The following is a 23,485-nucleotide window of genomic DNA, read 5'->3' on the forward strand; positions in this document are numbered from 1 at the left end:
TCTGAAGCCACTGTCTCTATGCCTCTTGGGTTGAACAGTATGTCAATAACATGATGTCCAGTCCTAACTACATGATGTAATTTAGGGTCGTCTAGCCTTCCATCCCACCCAGATCAAGACACCATAGCCAGTTGACTTACAAATCATTGCGGTCAACACTAATGCTCTTCATGTCAGAAACTCATAACCACATCCGTTAGCACATGGGTCACTTAGACGTTAACTAAGTACCTTCACTTTTGCATTTTCTTCTTTTTTCTTTTTGGCTTCCCAGAGTTCCTTCTGGTACTCCTGTGAGAGGTTGTCATCCACCAAAGTTAAAACCGCATTTGGGTTTCTTAGTGTTATAATGGTCTGCTCGGCCACTCCTTTTTCAATAGCCTCATTAATGGCTATGACGGCAGCATGTACTGAAAAGTAAAGAGAAAGAACACTTTTTTTTTTTTTTAATTAGCAAAAGACACTGACAACACTGATACCCCATAAACTCAAGCAGTTTTACCGTCTTATTTAACTCCCAGTAAGTAAAAGACACCTCGGGTGTGGGGAGATAGCTCAGTTGGGAAGTGCTTGTCCGATGACCAGCATTTATGTAAGAAGTCAGGCATGGTGACATGCGCTTGTAATCCCAATACTGGGGAGGCAGACAAAGGTGGATCCCTGGGGTTCACTAGCCAGCTAGCCTAGCCTAATTATCTAGCTTTAGGTCCCAGATAAAGACCCTGTCTCTAAAAACAATGGGGACAGCTCCTGAAGAACAAACTGACTTACACATGCAATGCACTTGTGTGTACATGCATATCTACACGCTCTAAGCACAATAAAAAAAAAGAGACCTTGGACACATCATGCAGTACTTGATGCTCTCTATGCAAGCTTGCCTGTCACTGGCCTTGCTCACAGTGTCTCTGAAGTAATCCCTATCTATCTATTCAGGCAGAGATGAACCAGGGCCTATGCCAGCCACTAGGGCACAGAGTCGGCCCTTGCTTCCCGCTCAGGGCATCACAGCCTTACACAAGTGGGTTCTAAGAGATACCTGATTTAGCTTGCAACATCAAAACCACTGAAATCCAAAGACACAGCAAGTAGAGATATGTTTGGTGGAGCGAAGACATTTCTGAAATCTCTACATTCACATCACACAGATGCATGTCTAAAACCCCAAAGCAATGACTTGGCTATGTTCAAACACCCGCAAATAATTATGACACTAAGGACAAAAATGTCAGGGTTCTTGGTGTTGACAGTGCTCCTGCAAATGTGGCGAGCATTCCTGAAAGCTGCTGGACTTTCTATAAGGAATGTGGCAGTGTCCAGCCCTATAAGGTGACACAGGACAAGAAGGGCAAGGGTTCTCTGCTCAGGGAGAGTGGCATGAGACAGGAAGTGGAGGGGCTGCAAGGGCAGACTAAACCTATTGTGCCCCCAAAGGTTCAGTCTGCAAAGGAGGCCACGCTGGAGCCTGCGGTGCCCAACTGCAGAGCTCAGAAGATGCTGCCTATTAAGAGATGTGGCTGCTTTGAACCAGGATGTGATAAGAAGAGAAGGGGTCAAATGATCCCACGCTAGGCTAATTCTGTGATGAAGACAATAAAATCATTTGGTTGCAGCTGGTCTTTTGGCGGTGAGTAAACCAGAATTATCATCATCATCAACAATCCCCCCACCTCCCGCCAAAAAAAAAAAATCCTTTAGGATTCTTAAAGTATCTCCAAAGCATCCTGTTTTGTGCCATTGACATCAGCACATACATTCGGGTGAGTTGCAGGCCAATGACATTCATGGATATGAGGCCGACTTACATGCAGCTTCGTCCACAGACAGTTCGTTGGCCAAAATGCCACCTATTTTGCTGAAAGCTGGCATCTGTATCCCATACTTCTCCAGTTCTTTCCTCATGTTACTGATTTCCTCCTCTGAAAGGACAACAGAAAAAAAAAATTCAAGGAGGCTGCCAGAGGCGAAGTCAGGAAAGAGACACTCTTCCTAGGGAAGGTAGAGCCATTTCCAAACAATCTGCTTGAGTCTTTCACTCCACAAGTATGGGGGAGGGGGTCCAGGCAGGCACAAGCAAGATAGGTCAGTGTGGTGGTTAGTGTTCATTGTTGGTTTGGTAGACTCTGGAGTCACCTGGGAGATGGGCATCTGCCTGTGGGAAATGCCCTTGATTACCTCAGTGGAAGCGGGAAGAGCTGCCCTCTGAGTGCGGCACCATTCTGACAGGGATTCTAAATTGTATAAATGCAGAAAGGGAGTGGGGCAGCAGCATGCATTCACAGCTCTCTTCTCTGACTGTGGCCATAACACGGCCAGCTTCTTCATGCCCCTGATGCCCTGACTTCACCACCATGGCAGACTGAACCTTGTAATGTGAACTAAAATCAACCCTTTCCCTCCAGTTACTCATGTCAGGGTACTTTATCACAACCCAGGAAGAAAACCAAGATGGCAGGCTTTCCCTTGTTGGTACAGAGCAGTGATTCTCAACCCTGGGTCGAGACCCCTTTGTGGAGTTGAATGACCCTTTCATAGGGGTCACATATCAAATATTTACATTACATAACAGTAGCAACATTAAATTATGAAGTAGTAATGGAAACAGTTTTACAGTTGGGGGGTCACCACACATGAGGAACTGTATTAAAGGATCGCAGCATTAGAAGAGTGAGAAGCACTGGGATAGAAGAAGGGGGGAATGAATAACATCAACAGGAAGACGAAAGCACCTGCATGCTTTCTTAGTCACTAGATGGCAGAGGAGAGAAAGGCAAAGCTCAGTACCTGTGAAGTCCACTTTTCCCAGCAAATCCTGGATCTGGGGTGCAATCCCCAGTTTAAACAGATACAAACTGAAAGACAAAACATGAAGCCGTCAGAACCTTTATTATCCTAAGCCCCACAGTGTCATACAACTAAAGAATGCTTTCCATTGACAAGGGTCTAAGAGAGCTCACATAGCCTAAAGTGCCTCACACGATAGCCAGTCAGTCCCAGGTGGGCAAGACCAGAACTCCAGGCAGTGGCCCTAATATCAGTATTCTGCAGCTCGGGGGGGGGGGGGGGCTTTCCCTGGGATCACCACCCCTCCATCGTCCACGTATAACAAGAACAAAAACACAGCTAATGGGCTGGAGAGATGGCTCAGTGGATAAGAGCACTGCCCGCTCTTCCTGAGGTTCAATTCCCAGCACCCACATGGCAGCTGACATGTAACTCCCATCCCACAGGAGTTACAATGACCTCTTCTGGCCTCCAGAGGCACTGCATGCATATGGTCCACAGACATAAGGAGACAAAATACTCACACACATAAAATTAAAATAAAGGTTAAAATTAAAAAAATAAAATGACAGCTAATGTAAAACAGTAGGCAATAAACACAATTTCTATGGCTATTTCTTAACTGATTGTCATTTGGCTGAAAGGACAGTTTAACTTGGAATTCTTTGATAATCAAAATATTTGTTTCCTATTTCTGAACCATTAGACCAATAAAACTACGGTATGATATTAAAAAGCCAGTATGGTGTACGCATATCACTAAGTAGGAGGGAGAGGCTACATTGTAAATGTCTAAAAATAAATCTCTTAGGCAATTAATGATGCCACCCATTAACCTACCCATAACCTGACAAAAGGCCCAGAGAGCTAGCATCTAAATCCTATCAAAGAGATGTCACTTTGTGTCTCCTACTCAATCCTAGTCCCAGCCAGACTCTGTTGCACATTTCTGCCAACCTCTCCAAACCTAAAGATAATTCAGGGAATCATCTAAAAAAAAAAAAAAAATCAAAGCCTGGTTTCACTTTCTTATTCACTTGGTAGGTTTAAAATCCACGAGACTTTAATTAGATGTGAGAAATTAAATAATAATATACATGGGAAAATGGTCTGAGAACGGTCTTGATGACTTGAACATTTTAATATGAATATGCCCAATGTTGATGTTAGATGAATCCCAGAAGTTTATAAAATCCATTACATTTCAAATAAAGAAATTCAAGATGAAGTTTTCTCAAAGATAATAAAATAAGTTCTTAAATATATGTTTAGTCAACATAAGCAGCTTGCACTGAAATTGATTTGATTGTAATTTCCAAAGGACAGTTATTTATATTAAGGTATGATAACATCTAAAAATGAAAGATTGATGGTTAAAATATTAGAAAGAAAAATCACCACCCACCCAGGTGGGTACAGCCAGGGGCACCTACAGAACCAGATGAACAAGGGCTGAGAACAAGGGGTGTAAGACTAGCTGAGGCAAAGAATGGGACCCTGCCACGAAAAAGGAAAGGGGGGGGAGGGAGGGAGAGAGAGAGAGAGAGAGAGAGAGAGAGAGGGAGGGAGGGAGGGAGGGAGGGAGGGAGGGAGGGAGGGAGGGAGGGAGGGAGGGAAGGAGGAGAGGGAGGAAGGAAGGGAGGAAGGAAAGGGAAGAGAAGGCAAGGGAAGAGAGAAGGGAATTAATCATTCAGTTAAAATGAAATATTTTCATAAAATTTCCTTTGATGTTGCTTTTACACACACACACACACACACACACACACACACACACACACACACACACACACACACACCTCTGTAGAAACCTGTTAAATAAATCCCCCTAAACAAAATTCCAAGGTTAAAAAGGTAAACATAGAACAAAAGCTTTCAACACACTTCCCCAAACTACAGTCTTACAAAGACACGGCATGGCTGCGTGTACTGGCGCACATCAGTAATTCCAGCACTCCAGAGATGGAGGCAGTTGGATCTCAAGATTGAGGCCATCTTGGCCTACATGTATGAAGCTAGTTTCGGCTACATGAGAGAGACCCTGTCTCAAAAAATAAAAGAGGGAAAAGATTGCACTCATTTATTCTCTGTGATTAAAGGGTTTTAAAAAATTGTTATATGGCTGGGATTGTTGGCTTAGTTATAGAATACCCGCCTCGTGTGTGCAAAACCCTGGGTTTAATCCCCAGCCCTGAAACATACAAACAAATCAACTCCTAGCCCCCCAACAAAATCCCTTTTCATTTCTGCAGGACACTTTGAACTTGGTTTGACTTTCTAGCTGTGTTCTCTGGGAATTGATTCAAGTCTACTATTAAGTAACCTTGTTACAAAGCAGTCCTGCTCAGGACTGTGGTTCTCAACCTGTGGGTTGTGACCCCCCTTGGGGATTGCATATTAGATATCCTGTGTATCAGTAGCAAAATTGTAGTTATGAAGTCGCAACAAAAATATGGTTGGGAGTCACCACAATATGAGGAACTGTATGAAAAGGTCGAAGCATTGGTAAAGTTGAGAACCACTCTCTTAGGAGAAAAATAACTTGTGAGTTGTAACTTAACTTGAAGGAATTAGTCAATATCCAACAAGTACCAAACGTCTGAGCATCCTTGAGTTCAGTGACCTTTATAACTAGTGTGTCCTCTGCAAAGAACTGGGAGCAAGGCCTGGGGCTGCTGTAACAGGTATTAGCTGGCTCTGCATGGGCATGAGGCTTCTAAGTCCGGGAGTCTCAAACCCACCAATGTGGCTCACTCTTTAGCACTCTCAATCACCTGGTGGACCACACAGTCGCTCCTCACAGCTGTGGAGAGAGTTTTGCTGGGTACTATACAGTACTATACCCTTCTGGGAGGAGCCAGTGCCAGCCAGCACCCCTGGCGCCTAGCTTCTTTATCCTCCCCGGGAACTGCATCTGATATGGTTTATGGCAACTGTACGAAGCTGACTACTCAGTTGAACCTCAGAACCCTCCGATGGGGAGGGGCGTAACCCATGCTGCCAGCAGTCTATGCAAATGCATTTTCCTTATCCCCATGTCCTTTCAGAATATTATCAAAGAGGACTTCCCAGGGCCTGCAGGTACAGTCAGTGGGTGGGTTCGAACCCCTGTACTGTGACATTATCAAGAATAGGGGAAGAGGAGGGAGGGAGAGAGTGGGAAAGGAAGGGGAGGGGCTGAAGGAGGAAAGAGGAAGAAAACATTCCCAGCATGATAGCAATACCATGTTAAGTCTGCCTTCTGTTTGTCAGTGGTGAGGATAAATAGGCTTTTATACGTGTGCCGCTCATTTAGAGTTTTTCTAGGAAATACTTATTAATGAATGTTTTCATTTCAAGGATTCTGAGGAGAGAATTAGTGACCTTTCTCATTTCCTTTTCCCCTTCAAAATCATACCAAAAGACAAGAAACAAGTGGTAACCTTATTATTATACGGTAATTTTAATTTAGCACCAAATTCTATATTCATCTTATCAGGATTCTGATATTCATCTTATCAGGAAGAGAGCTTTGAACTCAACAGTCTTTTTCACTGTGCAGTATCACATACTCATAATTCAGAGGCTCAAAGACAGGACACATTTTCTTAGCTTAAGGTCTACATCTTTTGAGATTATCAAGAATCAAAAAGTATGTGCAGTCACCAAAGTCTGTGTTAGCAAAGGTCACACCAAACAAGGTCATTAGGAGACCATGATGACATTTAGAAAGCCATACTATGTTATAAAGCATTTCTTACTTCATTATTACATGGGGGAAAATATTGCCATTCTGGGTGGGAAGCCATGGCTGTGAAGTGCTTAGAGGTAGAGCACTTGCCCAGCACACCCCAGGCCAAGTAAGATCAACATCTACAAGGGGACTCCTATCAGAGGGGCCGCCTGAAATGCCAGCCTCTCACTTCTCCTGGAAACTTCAAAATTAGGCAGAATTGAAACAGTCTGCCACAGCTTCAAAGACATGTCAGGACAATAATCAAACAATCGTTTAAGAAATGGAAAAAATAATAAAAAAAATATACCATGGTTATCACTTCAGTTTGATTTGGAGCATCGATTTCTGTCTCCCACCTCCCTCCACAAATTCAAGTTAGACCTCCCCCCAAAAATGGTAAGAAGACTAGTGAGAAAAATGAGAGCATACAACAGCAAAACATAAAGAGGAGACACCCATAGACTATCAAGTAACATGACATTTCATGTCTATCCCAAGTACACAGCATGCTCTCTTTAAGGCATATTATCGCATTAATACTCTGCTAGTTTAATGTAATTTTAAAGCTACGTCTTCATACCCAAACCCGAGCTAATTAGTAACCCTTGCTCTTAATAGAGGTTCACTTCTATATCTCTACTGATACAGTGTTGAGACAGTCTACAATTTTAATTCTGTGTCATTTGTTTTTGTTATTTTGCCTTAATAGTTTAGATAACACATTTTACTAATTTCTTTTCTAATTTCATTATACCCAGTTTTTCTTTCTTAATTTTCCCCCTTGGGAATTTTCTGCTACGTTAAGTGTTCAATAACTAATTTCTGAAATTGCTTAAATTGAGTGAGTCTTTAGTTGTTCAAATATACTCATTTTTTTTATTGATGTTGGTACTCTGTCAAATCGAATGTTTTCTTCACAGAGTCACTTTTCCTTAAATATCTGGCATCTTTTGATTTGAGGCTTGTCTTAGGGTTTCTAGTGCTATGATGAAACACGATGACCAAAAATCAAGTTGGGGAGAAAAAGGATTTATTTAGCTTACATGTCAAAACTGCTGTTTGTCACTGAGGAAGTCAGGACAGGAACTCAAACAGGGCAGGACCCTGGAGGCAGGAGCTGATGCAGAGGCCATGGATGAGTGCTGCATATTGGCTTATTCCTCATGGCTTGTTCAGCCTGCTTTCTTATAGAACCCAGGACCACCAGCCAGGGATGAGGCCACTCACCATGGACAGGACCATCCCTCATTGATCACTGAATGAGAAAATGTCTTATAGCTGGATCTCATGGAGGCATTTCCTCAACTGAGACCCCTTCCTCTCTGATGACAGGTTTGTCAAGTTGACACACAAAACCAGCCAGTACAGGGCTTTAGGTCAGTATTCGGGTCTTGTGGTTCATCCACTGTGGACTGAGGCATCCGAGACCCTGTGGCAAGCAAGGGAACTGACAGAGGGAGGGGTCAGTGTCTCCTCTCACTGATGTCTTTCTGTCTTTCTTGGTGTTGGTGGCTGTTTCAGATAGCTAGGGTCCTCCAATATAACCCAGGTTAGTCTGCAACTCACAATCCTTCAGACTCAGTCCCCCAAAGCTTGGGTCACAGGGGTGTGCCACCCCTGTCCCCCTCCCTAGCCTTTAGCTGCCTTAGATACTGAACGCTCTTCTGCCGTCAGTACCTGCATTTGCTCCTCTGAACAGAGCCGGAGGCTCGGCCTGTCCAAGCCGATCCCTCCTTGCTTCGAACCTCTGTGTCTACGTATCTGACTGGAGCCAGGCCTGGGACGGCCCCCAGGCTTGCCATGGCCCCTGTTGCTTTGGGCTGCTCCCTGTTCCCATCTCATTTCTCAATCCTGTCACAACTGTTTGCTTTAGAGGGGGAGCTATTCACAGTTCTGGCCACTGGGTGACATGTCTGATGTCACTTCAAAACTTTTTTCTTTAATTACTGTTTTAGGCAGGTCGTGTTCAGGTAACCCCAGCGGCTGTGAATACCTGAGTGTGACAGCCATGTCCTGGCAGAAGACAGCAGTTTACAGCTCCCTCTCCATCTTTGGCTCTTACATTCCATCTCTTCATCCTCAATGTTCCCTGAGCAGTGATGGTAGTGTCCATAAGAGGGGATTTGTTTGTTTGTGTTTTTAATGATGTGGCCACTGATAGGCCTCCCATGTTCCAGTGGATTATTCTGCACCCATGCACAAATTGGCAGCACTGGACTTAGTGGGTTTTAAAACAACAACAATAACAAAAACCCAAACCAAAACAATGACAAAAGGACACAACGTTGGGGGGGGGGGAGTTAGGGAGAATATGGAGACAGTTGGAGGTAGAATATGGAAGATGGGAGGTAGATATAATCATATTTCATCATTTACATTATAAACTCAAAGTAAAGACAAAATTTTTAATTACTATTGTATTAATTTTATGTCAGTTATGAAAAACAGTTAATGAAATGTACTAAATGACCTGGATGCAGCTATTTTTACATTATATTCTTGTTCATTCATTCATCTAATTGCTACTGATAGAATGTATCCTCTGTATATTATGTTTTTCTTAAGACAAAGCTGGTTTGGATGCCACAAACATAGCTTTAACTGGGTGCAGTGGTATTCGGGGGTAAGGACTTCAGGACTCCATGAGTTAGGCCAAGTTAGGCACCATACCCAGTCCTTGTCTCACAAACTAAGAAAAAACTTGGCTTTGCTACAATATAAACTAAAAGATTTTCACACTCATGATAAAGAAAGTAGGTGCTATTTCCAACTTCTGTGCAGGGTAATGGTAACAGAAATTTCACAGTGAACAAACATTCTGATTAACTACAAGTCACCACAAGGTGGTGCTGGGAAATTAGCTTGCTGAATGGAAATGTCTGCTTTTAAATGCAAATCTGATATTTTCTTAAATTGGTATGATGGACTAGGTAGACAACTGATTTGCATATGGCCTTTCAAACTTCATTGCCAAAGAATTAAATGTATTCTACTTAGCTCCAACTTTCAACATTTGGCATCACTGGCATTGAAATTTTGTGTTAGTTTTAAAAGGATTACTTCTTCCATGGTGGGAGTTTCTACTCAATCTCTGAGTGACACCCGTTACCCAGTACATGCGGGGCAAATGCCAATCTGGAAGCTGTATTTATCCATCATTCTCATGCTGAAAGAAACCATCCATTGAAAAGTGCTCTTTCCCAAGCATTGAAAGTCTATTGAGTCCAACTTGTACCTGACATTCATAGGCAATTGAGACTTGATCTTATAAAAACAAATCCATTGACCATAAGAAATGCTGTTTGCAGCTGGCTTTCCACACTGAACTTTCTATGCACCCTTTACTGACTAACATATAGCACAGCATTCCAGGAGCATTTCAGAGGAAACATTGGTATTAATGTTACCAGCACTACCCAAATGTCTAAGACAGCACTCTGTGTAGAGTAGGTAGCCTCTTATCCCATGAAAAGGTAGACCACATCTGTATTGTGGAGGTAGGCCTGCAACGGAGGGGTGACTTGGAGGTAACTAACTTTCACTAGTCCATAAGGTACTAGCTGGATAAATAGTATCAGCTGAAGTCTGGGAAGTGAAAATGAAAGTTACAAAATAGTATTAGTTTTAAAAATTATTATTAGTTTTAATAAGTACATTAAAAATTCTGTGGTGATGAAACTCCAACTTCAAAGGCAGGATGGACCTGAGTCCACTTCTGAGTTCCTGCGTCATATCACAGCAACCAGCTTACTTAGGGCTGTACCAAGTGCAACAGACATTTGTCATGGCAAACTAGAGAGACCTAGGACTGTTATGGGCTGGGTGTGTGGCCTGAGAAAGGCATGGAAATGAGCTTTCAGTGGAGTGAATGGCCAGGGTGTAAATAACTTCCCAGGGCCCCTCCAGTTCTCAAGCTCCAGGATTCTAACCAGATCAGAGGCCTGGGCTGAAGGGCAAGTCTGACACCACTGTTTTTTTAAATTTTGGTTCAAAGCAAGGGGATCCAGCGGCAGTCTTTCCATATGCAAATTACGTCAGGTAAACTTCCTGAACAGTTAAAAAGACAACTCCAAGGGGCTTTAAATAGCAGCTTAGCGGGCATCTTTCTGTGGTAGATTTCAGGAGATGGTTGGCAGGCTTAGAGTTTAGCTTTCTGTGAGATGGTCATAGCCATATAGTAATTCAGACAGGAGGAGGAAGGGGAGCATGTCATTCAGACCAAGCGGAGAATTTTGAACAATGAGGAGTTTGAAAGGTACAGTAAGGAGCAAATGCCTTCCTCAATTTAATCTCCAATACTGCCATCTCCATCGGCCCCTCCCAAGACCCGAGGATTAGAGTCAGCCTTTTAGGCCAATGATCTATCTCTAGAAGGTTTACTTGTAAATTCCAATGTGCACTGCAAAATTACAATCTTAAATGGTAGTTTAGAGGAACGTTCAGTAAATTGGTTTCTTTGGGACAAAGAAGACTTTAAGAGAAAAGAGTGTTAAGTCAATGAGGGTTAGACATTAATGCCTGAGCAGCATGTCTACCATCTCTGTTGGTGGGTCAGGTAGCCACTGTGGGAGAACTGGGGAAAGGAGCCCCCTACAAAGCAGTCAGGAAATATAGGACAACTGGTCAACCCGAAGTAGGTCTACCACCACCTTCCTCATAAATGCAAGCCCTATCAAATGCCATTTATGCATTGGCACCATATTTGAAAACCAGACAGTGGAACACAGTTACAGAATCTTGAGCAGATGCAGTACTGCCTACACTCAGGGGAGCCCCACAGGCTTCCAGCTTGCAACAGAATTTTAATGGCCCCATGAAGGACACAGTAAGAAAAGCGGCATCGGGCACCCTTACATTGCTAAACTAGAATAATCAGCAGTAATATGTGACTCTGAAGGGATTCCTTGAACAGTAGTTGATTCCAGGTCTTAAAGCAGAACAGGACAAGGACATCTGATTGTGTCCAAGGATTTTTCAAAGAAGATTGTGTACAAGGATTTTTCAAAGAATGCCAAGGGCAGGGCTACAAGGACAACGGGGCTGCCTTGGCTCCAGGGGGCTACAAGGACAAAGGCAGAACTCTGACTAACCAAACTCAATCTATTCCATGCAGAAGGTATTAGACAGGCAGGGTGGTCCACACATGTAATCCTAGTACTCAGGAGGCTGAGGTAGGGGGATTGTGAGTTCAAGTCCAGCCTGAGTGATACAGAGATACTATGAATGAACAGGAAAATATTCACTTTGGTTCAGTCTTAAAAAGCCAGGAGTTGGAAATGATCAACAGCGTATAACACACAGTGTACAAAGGGAAAGTTGTTAGAGATGAGTAGTCCGTGCACAATTCTGTGTTTTGCTTTTTCAAAGGGGGCTTATTAAAACATGGGCACTTTGTTCTTTATCTGTTTGTGAAGCAAAGGTAAGTACTTATGTTTCTACTACACATACTACAGGAAATGATAAAGACCCGGAATTCTGAATTAGCCAAAAGGTCTCCTCAAAGCAAAACAAGTGTCCCAAGGTGAAGCAGGACTGCAGATCACAGGCCATGACAGAAATAACAGGTAGAAAGGGGGTCCAAAAGCACTGAACGGTCAAGCAGCGGGGGGGCCCAGGAACCTGATCTGAGGTGCTAAATCAGCAACGGCCTGAAGAGCATCGAGTTTTCCCCACTCCCTTGTCTCCTAGGAGATGGAAACCTCTAGAAATCCCAGCTATAATTTTAAGAAGAAAATGAAAAAGGCATACATGTGCTTCTAATAACAGTAAAAGGCCAGGCTAATGCATCACTATGACAGGACAATGTGTAGTACAACACCAGCCAAGTGACACTGAGGGAATGAGTAGGGCAATGGGGAGGGGAAGACAGTAGAGAAAACCTACCTGAAGCCACAGACCTAGAAATGAAAACGGTGTTGACTTACAAAACAGGTAAAGTCTAACTTGATGCTGGCAGACAGGTTCTGACTTACCTTGAGACAAGAGCCCAAAGTAAGGCCATGTTCAACAAGGAACAGGTCAAAAACTAGACTTCGAGGGGTGCCCTTTTATTTCTGGTGACGCTAAAAATCGTGTTGCCCCAGGGTAGGTGTCATGACATGATCCTAACACCAGGGCAGGTCACATTAGTGTGTGAATAATGGAACCAAGAGCAAGCCTGCTCTGGATCTTTCCCAGCAGATTTCAGTGGTGAGCGAATAGCCCTGATGAACATTTCATCTGCTCTGAAGGTACAGAAGGAAATCGCATTGTTTTAACAATCACATTATGGTTTCAATCATTTCAACATATTCAATTTTATAACTGTTTAAACATTTAACAGTTGCTGAATGTCACTTGTTATGTCTTTATAAACAGAGCATCAGACAACACACACACAGTGTTTTTCTGTGTATATAAAACGGCCTCCAGACATTTAAAAAAAAAAAAAAAAGGTGTAGTAACTCAGCTAGGCTTCCTGAATGGATTTCTTTTTGTTGCATAGGCTTTAGAACATTCCAAAAGAAGCCACAAAAGGAAAACATGCCCCATACAGATTTCAAATCCAAAGTCACCAAAATAGTAACCGTGGTTTTTGTGTGATTTTGTGATTGTGACTGTTTTAGCTTTTCCTTCAGTATTCTTTCTACGTTTTCCAGTTTTTCCCTCCACAGTGAGAATATTCTATTTTTTTTTAAATAGGAAAAGAGGATAAATATTTCCCTGGAAAAAGAGGAGGCCACCCACCAAGAAGGCAAGTCTCTCCCAATTAGGCCAAGTTTGGAAACGCCAAGCTAAGCTGGTAAAGGGGTCATGAGTGACAGGCAGTAAGGCTGTGATCAGGCGCCAGACAAAAAGGTAAAAAAAAAAACAAAAACGGGGGGGGGGGTAAGGGCAGGAACTCGGGGTGCTTGGCTGTTAGCCCCACATCAGACTCCAGACAGGTTTGGTCCGAGTCAAAGCTAAATTTGTAGATCAACCAGCCCACAGGCTGGGGCAGGAGGGAGGCAGTGCCTGACAAGCAAAGCTACCTGGAGTGACCTTCTCTCCTGGCTCCTGACCTATCACCAGAACCTCTGACCTGCCCACTTCTCTACCAGGTCACGACAACTCTACTCCAGCCATGCTACGGCTGTTGTAACCACGCTAACACATCTCTTCTAACTGTGTCACGAGAGCAAACTGCACTCATTAAAGGGTTCCTTAAAGCTGCTCCCTGGCTGCCTTCTGAACGTGTCTTGCTCAGCAACACAGAATCCCCGCCTCCTGGGAGTGACTGACAGCCTTCGAAACTACAGCCAGAGAGAGCTATATAGAACAGCCTCAGACACCCTTGGGATTTCTCAGTTCTTTCTCGAGAGGCAGCCACATAACATGTGAGGACAGAGAAAAGTGAAAGAGGGTAATCCATGGAAGAATGTGGTCAGATGTGTGACATGCATGACCACACTATATAACGTTTCCTGGATGTCAAAATAGGTATGGAGACCCCCCCGTGAAGAGTTATTGATAAAGACCCAGAACCATGACATCAGCATCGGCACACACATAGCAACATTAAGTAAGAAATGGCTTGTTTGTTTGTAAGCTGATCAAGCTATTATTTCATCTATGGTAAATGTACATTTGTGAGCCTTCATGCCATTCTACATAGCTTCTTGGGAGCAAAGATTTCACTCGAAAGGAACTTAGCACACTAGCTCTTTGTAAGCTGGAGAACACATGGCCCATGTGTCCACTTCAGAAAACCAATTTAAGCTCACACACGTTGCTCTGGGAGCATGGTATGGAGATCACCACTGTGATATGTGGATTTAATATTAGCTGGCTTAGCAGGTCACAAAAACAGTACTAACTCACAGTGTTAAGTGGCTGCCCCAAGCTTTGACGAGAACCCTCTGAGGAACAGAGAGCAGCACATTTGAAAGCATATCTCAAGAGAAACACACATGGAGCTTTAAGAAAACCTATTGGGCCAGGCGGGGGTAGTACACGCCTTTAATGCCAGCACTTAGGAGGCAGAGGCAGGTGGATCTCTGTGAATTCAAGACCAGTCTAGACTACAGAGTGAGCTCCAGGCCAATCAGAGCCACACTGTGAGACCCTGTCTCAAAAAACAAAACACCCCTCTGCCACCACCCCAAAAAAAACCTTACTGGTACACTGACCCTCAAGAAGAGGCAAGCACAAAACAGGAGATCCCCCCTCCATCACCTCCAGCAGAAATAATACCTTATTTTACTTATTCTTTTTTAGATATTCTAAGTTATTACAAGAAAAAGAAAAAAGGAAGAAGGAGGCGGCCTGGCCAGGCTTATCTATAGCCCCATAGCCCCTGTAGGGAGGCTGAGGCAAGAGGATGGAGAGTTTGAGGCCAGCCTGAGCTGTACAGTATGACCCTGTCCTAAATCAATAAAAGTAAAGAAAAAAAATAAAGAAAAAGAGGGTGACAAGATGGCCTAGCAGGCCAAGGCGTTTGCCACCAAGCCCCATAACCTGAGTTTGATCCTGGGTACCTATAGGGTAGAAGGAGACACCCGACCCCTCCACATTGTTCTCTGCTTCCGCTTGTGTGCAGTGGCACATGTGTACCCAAGAGTGTGTGCACATGGGCACACACGTACACTGAAATAAAGAAATAAATGTAAAAGGGAAAAAAAAAAGGTGAGGAACCCACCATGTGGCCTGTATCTCAGCAGCTGTCATATTCCAAAGCCAGCTCAAAAAAGAAAAAAAGAAAGCTGGCTTCGGGGTGGGTCGGGGGTTGAATGCTATGACATAATCAAAGTCTTCTCTGGGAGACGAACTTTGTAATGAATTATTATAAAACCTTTTTCCTTTGCAGAAGAAAAAAAAAAGCCAGGAAGAAGTTAATATAAACCCCAAGACAGAGGGTCCTGCCAGGAAAATGACTTCCAGTGATATAAACACAAGACAGATGTTGTAAAGGAATTTAAAACTTCATCACACATGAAGTCTCCCAAGCTTCACCTGGGTGCACCAGACAACAGCCCCAGCTGGCTTTTGACAATGGCTCTCATTGCCATCTGAAATCCCCAGCTTTCCCAGGCCCATTTAAAAAAAAATCATCTGTGCATTAGCAGCATTTCAAGATTTTCAAAAATTATCAAGAACATTAAGTATATCTTGATCAAATTTAAAAACAATTTTTTGTGTTTCTTCTTTCTTAGAGTGTAAATTCTATTGAGTGGAAAGCTGAAAGAAATCATGCTTGTGCTACATTTTCTTATTGATGGGCCGAGCGGAATACCTGATAATCTAATGAGTCACCAGAGCAATCACAACTATGGAATCTGCTCACTGCCATGTTTTAGTGACGACTGCACACATCCGCACAACATTACCCTTTCCATTTTAATCCTCTCTCTTCCTTTTACTTAGGTCTTTCATCCATTTTTTTTGTGTCATATTTTCAATAATATCAAAAACTTCAGAAATGTTTTTCACGTTCAATGGCAGTGTTCCGTGGCAATTATTTTCAATTACCTTAATCTGTAGCAACAAATTCAAAACCGAACCTAATTTTTAAAGTTCTTGGGATTATGAAAGTTACTTCGGGTCTTTTACATGGAAACTGAGGTTGAAATCTGTTTGCGTTTTCCCCACCTTAGTGCGTGAATGCAATATATCATCCTTGGTATGTTTTTCCGATCGTAGACATCTGTCGTTTCTGGGTAAAATATCTGGAAAACAAAAGCGACAACTGCTTACGATGCTTTACTTCCTGAGGTATCAGCTCCCCAGACAACCAGACCCTGGTTACCCGCGCTGGTCTGTAACCATTTAAATGCAGAGGCTTCTCTTCCTGGTTGCTTCCCAAAGCTCTACCAAGCAATCCCAGTGTATTAGCCCCTGCCGGGTGGGTGGCACGCCCCCTAGTGGCCAACCTTATAGCGGTGGGGCTCACCTTTCTAGAAGGCTGGGGGTAGCAGTGTTTCACTGGGTACCCTCACACCTGTGACCTCCCGAGGGCTTATGAGCCCGAGAAGGAGACTTTCTTACGGCCACTTCATTACACTGTTAAAAACTTGGACATGTATATATGATTCATACACATATATTCAGATTTTCTTCTGCTTAAGAGTACATGAAGTCTGGGCTGGGCGGTGGTGGCACATGCCTTTAATCCCAGCACTCGGGAGGCAGAGCCAGGTGTATCTCTGTGAGTTCAAGGCCAGCCTGGTCTACAGAGAGAGATCTAGGACAGGCACCAAAACAACACAGAGAAACCCTGTCTCGAAAACCAAAAAAAAAAAAAAAAAAAAAAAAGAGTACATGAAGTCTGAAGGAAAAACACCTTTACCACATGTTTCAGACTGTTACTATTAGCATTCTGGTATGTTTGATTCTTTCATATGTATGTATGTATGTATGTATGTACACACGTATATTATTTTAAAAAACTTTATGCATGTGTGAAAACCAATGTGTACACAGTATAAACCCACTGAAAGGACTTGCTCGAAGCTGAATATTTTCCATCTCTTTGATATTCTATACGCACATAATTTCTGATAAATACTAATAATTCTCGCATTTTTGAACCACAGTCTAACCATTCCCCACGGCTAAACATTTATTTGTCTCTCAGTTCTTTTCCTGTTGCCGCAGTGGGCAACCAGTACCGGAACTTTCAGAGCATCTGATTCTTCTCCTGGGCGACCATCTAGACATGGAATTACCAGGCCAGATGGTTTGAAGATCAAGGCTTTTACATACACATCCACGCTGCTCTTCCCTAAGCTCGACACTAAAAGCCTGATAAGAAACAGATTTCAGACTGGGGTACCGAACTTTGTTTCTTAAAAAAAAGAAGAAGAATTGGGCTTGAAGTTTCTAATATTAAGATAAGCACATTATCATCACTTGCTTTCAGTAAATATTTTATACAACTTTGACATTAAAACTAAAATTAAATCATGTACCATATGGTAGTACTTTGATACACAAGTGAAATTTTTCCACTGGACATTGGGGGGAAAAAAAGGAGACGAGTGTCTCTCCAGCTAACAACGTACTGTACAGTTGCCGTGTGCTTGAAGAAACGGCTGCAGCCTGGGAAGTCTCAAGGCCCTTTCCAGCTGTCCTGTAACACATTTGCTGTCAAGAAGGTGTCAGCGAGACAAGCACTTCAGATTCAGAAAACCGAGTCTGGGTTGAAAGTTCTGACGACCATGGCTCTGGCCTCACACCTCACTGTATTGTCTGCCAACTCTCCTCAGCTCCCTTTTTTCACACAAGAATTTCTCCTTGGAAAAATCCACAGGTCTTCCTGCACCAAGGAGGTGGGATCAACTTGCAGGTCACCGGACTCTTGCGGGCACCTCCATAGTTCTAGCGCTTCATGTGGAGCTGAGCACATTCTGAGCCCTTAATATTGATAAACGAAGGGATTCGTGGCAGCTCCCTACAAAGTCAGCTCAGGGCATTTAGTCTCTTGCCCTTGTAACTAACATCTGTCAGAGACTTCATGGAGAAAGTCAGTGTTGAAACGGCTTGGAAAGATGCAATCACATCTTTCACACATCATGAAATTGTCCTAATCAGATGATGTTTCTTCACCAAAAAAAAATTCTATTTGAAGTTCTCTCTTTAATTTTTTTTTTAACCACTCAAGCCCTTACTTAGCACTTGATAAGTCAAAATTAATTGATTTTATGTGGCAACGAGTGTTCAGAAGGGAGCAAGCAACATTTATGTTTTGGGGACTAGTTGGTGGAAAACGGCAGAATGAATTAAACGCTGATAATTTTGAAGAAAATGAGACTGAAGTAAAACAGGCACGAGAAAAAAGATGTTGAAAATACCACGTGGGTACCAGGAACTGAACCGAGGGGTCCTCTGAAAGCAGCCAATGACCTCACCTGCATCCCTCTAGCCCTTACTGTGGTGGTGTTTTCGAGAACTGAGGCCAGGGCTCCACATGTTAGGCAAGCGCTTGACCACTGTATTACATTCCCAGCCCACACAGTTAATATTTTTAACGGCAAACATGGATTAATAATAAAATAATAACAGGGGTATTTATAAGCCAGCTTATCCCTTTGCCCCTTGTCTTCAAGATGACATCTTATAAATAATTTCTTTAAAGTAGCTATATGCCCCATGTAACATAAGGGACAGAGGCCTTGAGCCAGATGAAAATGTGTCGCAAGGACAGGAAACTTAAGTGAAAAAAACCAACCCCCAGAGGTTGCTCACCATATGATTCCAATAAAATCCCAATCTCAGACTGACAAAAATGGCGATGATGGAGAACAGTTAGTGATTGCCAGGGACAACCTGGGGGAGGGATGCAGATAAAAGCCCATTTCCCTGCGCTGACTGCGTCTGGATAGGGGCACGCAAATCCATTCACGGAATGCCACTGCCCAGAGCGAGACACTCACACTCACACTCCTGTGAACAAATGCAATGTGAGAAGACAAGCTGACTAAAGCCAGTGTTCTAGTTTATATTCACACCCCATGGCAGCTGGGTTTGTGTGGCTCCTGCTGATAAGCCCACTATTCAGAAGCTGAGGCAGGAGGACTCCACAAGTTTGAGGCCAGCCTGGGCTACAAAGTGAATTCCAAGGCAGCCGTAGTTACATAGAGACCCTGTCATAAAGAAGGAAAAGAGAATAACCTCACATAAAACACTCGAAAGTCTAGCTAACACTGTACTACAGTTATAAAAATGTCAGCACTGAGAGAAGCTGAGTGATGGCTACAGAGAGACACACTATTTTTGAAAGTTCCCGTGACTCCATAATCCTTTTGAAATAAAAGTAGTCCTCTGATTTCCATCAAATGTAATTTCCTCATTTCCCCCATGTGTCTATTTCTTCTCTCTTTGAATTTACCAAGTGCTGAATGCTTACTGATTGAATTTTACTTGGCCGATCTATTTTAGGAGTAACAGCTACAAGCCTCTAACCTTCCAGATTTAAAGTGATACCATGATGATTTCTAATAATAATTATAAAAATAAATATATGGGCCAGGGAGATGGCTCCGCGGAGAAAAATACTGGCTATGCAAGCCCGATGACCTACGTTTGATCCCCAGAAACCACATCAGAAGCCAGATGAAGTGGAATGCATCTGTAATTCTAGCACTCTGACAGCAAGACAGGATGTGAGACAGGAGAATTGCCTGGAAGTTCACCAGCCAGCTAGCCTGGAATATACAAGACAAGAGATGCCTTGCTGCAATGGGGTGGAAAGCAAGAAAGGACCCCTGAACATAGTACTTTGACCTTCACATGCCCTGGCTCATGTGTACTTGTGAACATGTGCACATGCACACAGACACATAAAACAGATAAAAGAAATTAAATTACAACAATTTACAGCAATGTACAGAAAAGAAGCTGACTATCTTCTGAAGTCAACCATCAGCTAAACCTGGTTTAATTTAGACACACTTTCACCTGTCTGCCCTATAGCTATGCCCCTACTTCATTGTGTATTTTTGTGTAGGTTCTCCCATGTGCTTGAGTCTGCAGAGACATGTCTCAGGCGGCCAAGTCAGTTTTCATAGCAAGGCGTTTGTGCATGACTTTTTGGCTTCCCCGTTTACCACCTGCCGTGAGAAAGCTTACCTTGGGTAGTCCGATGGCCTCCATAGCTCTTAACCACTGCACGGTGTTATCTGTGTGTCGAAAATGAAGGCCAGATTTCTAATATGACAGGAGAAAGAGAAGAGGAATGTGAGCTCACAGAACAAGAGAGTCATCTGCAATACATATTTCCATTACTAGAGTGTCATTCCATCATGCTTCTCCAAGAACAAGTCATTAATGTTCATATCAAACAAACCCAGACATAAGAGAAAGACTAGACGGGACATCAGCAACACCCTAGTTATCTGTGATGGGCTACACTAGTCTCTACAGTTCACATTTCGAGGTAATTCTGAACTTGAATTTTGAACACCACATAATGACTACCATACACCTCAGGATGTTTTGTGAAACATGTATGCACAAGTTCATGTTCACATGGTGTCAAGATCTTAGTAATTATGGCTGAGAAGTCTAGCAATTTCAGGAAAACTAGATGGGATTTTCATTTTAAGTTATAATTATTATTATCTTTGTCCTTTTCTTTTCATTGAGACGACTACGTTGCTCTAGTGAGCCTGAAACTTGATATGTATCCCAGGTTGGCTTTGAACTTGTGGCACATCTCTGGCCTCTGATTCCTTCCTGAGTGCTAGAATTATAGGCACGCACCACCACGTCCCAGCTCTAAACAGGATTTTTTAGAAAGCTAAATGCGCCCCCCACCCTTCTCAAGGATGTCTATCTCTACAGGAACCCTGGAAGGTAGAAAGAAGAAAGCACAAACCATTCTATAATTCAGGGCTAATTTTAATGTACGTTACTCATTTTAATATTAATCCTAGCCTTGCGTAAGAAGTAAATATTCAGCAGAAATGCCATTTGACCTTTTTCTACATAGTAAAAAGTCTTTCTGTGTGCCTCTCATCACAGCACACAGGTTCCCATCAGACTGCCACTTCACAAAGTTACATCAAGTAATGAGCCACAGAGCCTTAAACTGTCTTGCATTTCTCACCTAATGCATAATAGAATGTTATCTATTTCACATTAATTTGAAATGAGTATGCAAAAAAAAAACTATAGCAAGCTTCATTATGCAATTAACACCCAATGGTAGATAATTACATTCAACAAGACTGGCTCGTCCTGCCTTCCCCGAGCTTCCAAAACTGAACAGTTTACTCAGTCAGAGGCATTTCCATTGCTGTTACAAATTATAAACATAAGCAATTTAATATTCAACGAGTGCTTAATAAGAGTCACTATTTGTGATTGTACAATGTGCTTCAGGTACTTTATGTAAATTATTTCTAATTTTTCAAATACCTTTCAGCATACTCACTAGTTCTACTTTTAAAGTATAAGGAAAGCCAGATCAAAAAGATAAAATGATTTGTCTAAAGTTCCATAGTTCTAAGAGGGAGTTGGGAGCCATGATGGGGTCTCTGAAACCTTCTGAGTGCCAACACTGCCCTGCCCCAGGGGCAGTGAGAGGGAGGGGAGAGAAGATCTAATGATTGTTTGGTTGCTCCTCAGAAGGAAGAAAGCAGGTGTTATAGATAAATTAGATAAAAAAGAGGGAAGTCATAGAGTCTAGAGTTCACGGTCAGGCCACAGTGTTTCTTTATAACAGCGTGAATGTTTACAGAATTCCAGCAGACATTGGACAAGAGCAATCTGTGGCCACAGGAGAACAAGGCAGACACAGTGTTTGTCTAAGTCTGAGTGGAAACGGAGATGAGGGCCACCAGCACACAACTTCATTAAATGTTTTCCTATCTAACACGGTAAGTGCCTTCGTGGAACACGGCTGGCATGTGATGTATTCTGGTTTGTAAATGACAATCTAGCTCCCATTCAGTCTTCTACCTTCTTTGTAAAAATGACCACGACTCTAAATGGATGCCTCTTCCCGACAACACCCAAAGAAAACCGATCTGTATCTTCCTAAGTCCACATTAAAATCACCCAACAGAAGCCCTGATCGGTGTGCTAAGACCCTTCACCCGCTCTCCTCTCTGTGACGTTATGAATGTCCATTTCTTCTCTTGTTCCAATGAGTTAATTAAACAACTTTCGTTAGCTCGAAATTGTGTTCTGGAGTCAACAGTGGTTTGACCTTCAACAATCCTAAATCACGCGATGAAAACCACTATTTCTCTTTAGTGGTCTTGTTAGGTAAGGAATCTCAGACAAACTGCAAATCCCCCCTGTGCCTTCCTTTCTCAGCCCTAAGATGCTCTTCTGAGCTGGGGAGACCACAATGGGAACACAGAGAAAGTCCCTGGTTGCAGAGTCTAGCTGGAAATGCAGAGGGCGCCACTCCAAGGTAGGCTGGTAACTTTCCCTCATCTGTAAGGTCAGCAAAAGGTCTCCACTCCGTACAGAGGGATGGACTGAAAAGGTGGGTACTTCATTGGAAATCTAACGAATTTCAGATTCTTCATCTCAAACAACCGAGAAGCACTGACTTCAGAACCCTGAGGTCCATGTGCACTTGTTTAAAAACTATGCCTGTGTGTGGGCTGCAGCAGGAGCAGTCTCAGTCTATGGACTTGCTTCGATTAGTGTGAAAATTGGGTTTCTAAATGGACTCAAGATAATCTCATCCATTGTAGTTCTTTTTGGAGTCTTTTTAAAATCAGTCCTAAATATTAATATGAGATGAAATAACATAACTGTGATCACATTTATCCAAGTCTACCTAATGTGCTTATATTTCATGTGGAACAATATATTCTTTCTTTTAATTTCATATTACAGGTATGTGCTCATTCTCTATTACTGATCTGTTTCACCGCAAGCAAATGAAGTTCATCCTGTTTCAATTACATAGATGAGAAATTATGCAAATCTTCTTTGGGTCTAACTTCCTGCCTATTAGAACCACCAGATCTACAAGATAGGTCAGGACTCCAATATTTATCCCACAATGCTAATTTTATAGATGAGGAAGCTGAGGGTACTAATATGTAAGACACTTCAACCATTCATGCTTAACATAACAGACCCCGAGTCAGAAGGCTTTCTGAGGGCCAGCTTGTCACTTACCACAGTCTTTAATCACCTGGTAAGAAAGTTTCAGTGAGAGATTACCTAGATTATCTATCTCCGCTGTATTAGTTTGACCCACGGCCATGTCTGTAGGGGTCTATCTTGATTCAGTTAAAGGATATGGGAAGACCCAGTGCTCTGTGGAAGGCACCCTTCCCTGGGTTTGTGTACTAGAGAATGGAGAAGGTGAGCTGGCATGGATGTATTCAATTCTTTCTATTCTTGACTGTGAAGTCCTTGACACTTTGACTTCCCTGCTATGATGGACTGTAACCTGGAACTGTGAATGAAAACAAACCCTTTCTTCCCTAAGCTGCTTCTTGTTGGGGTAGACTATCACATCAACAGAAGTCATTAAGGTAGAACAGGCTCTTCTCGGCACCCCAA

The 23,485-nt window shown here is 42.8% G+C and overlaps 1 protein-coding gene across 1 annotated transcript in view; it reads right to left on the reverse strand.

The window, feature by feature from the left end:
• Positions 1–23,485, reverse strand: part of Iqgap2 (IQ motif containing GTPase activating protein 2) — a 278,808-nt gene that overhangs the window by 112,809 nt on the left and 142,514 nt on the right. Inside the window, exons 4-8 of the mRNA XM_006985748.4 lie at positions 20,081–20,158; positions 16,103–16,179; positions 2,785–2,852; positions 1,806–1,919; positions 232–410 (exon numbers count right to left, since the gene is read on the reverse strand). Coding sequence (XP_006985810.2) covers positions 232–410; positions 1,806–1,919; positions 2,785–2,852; positions 16,103–16,179; positions 20,081–20,158 — 516 coding nt within the window. The remainder of the gene's footprint in view (positions 1–231; positions 411–1,805; positions 1,920–2,784; positions 2,853–16,102; positions 16,180–20,080; positions 20,159–23,485) is intronic.

Source organism: Peromyscus maniculatus, chromosome 15, assembly GCF_049852395.1.
Source record: "Peromyscus maniculatus bairdii isolate BWxNUB_F1_BW_parent chromosome 15, HU_Pman_BW_mat_3.1, whole genome shotgun sequence".
NCBI lineage: Eukaryota > Metazoa > Chordata > Mammalia > Rodentia > Cricetidae > Peromyscus > Peromyscus maniculatus.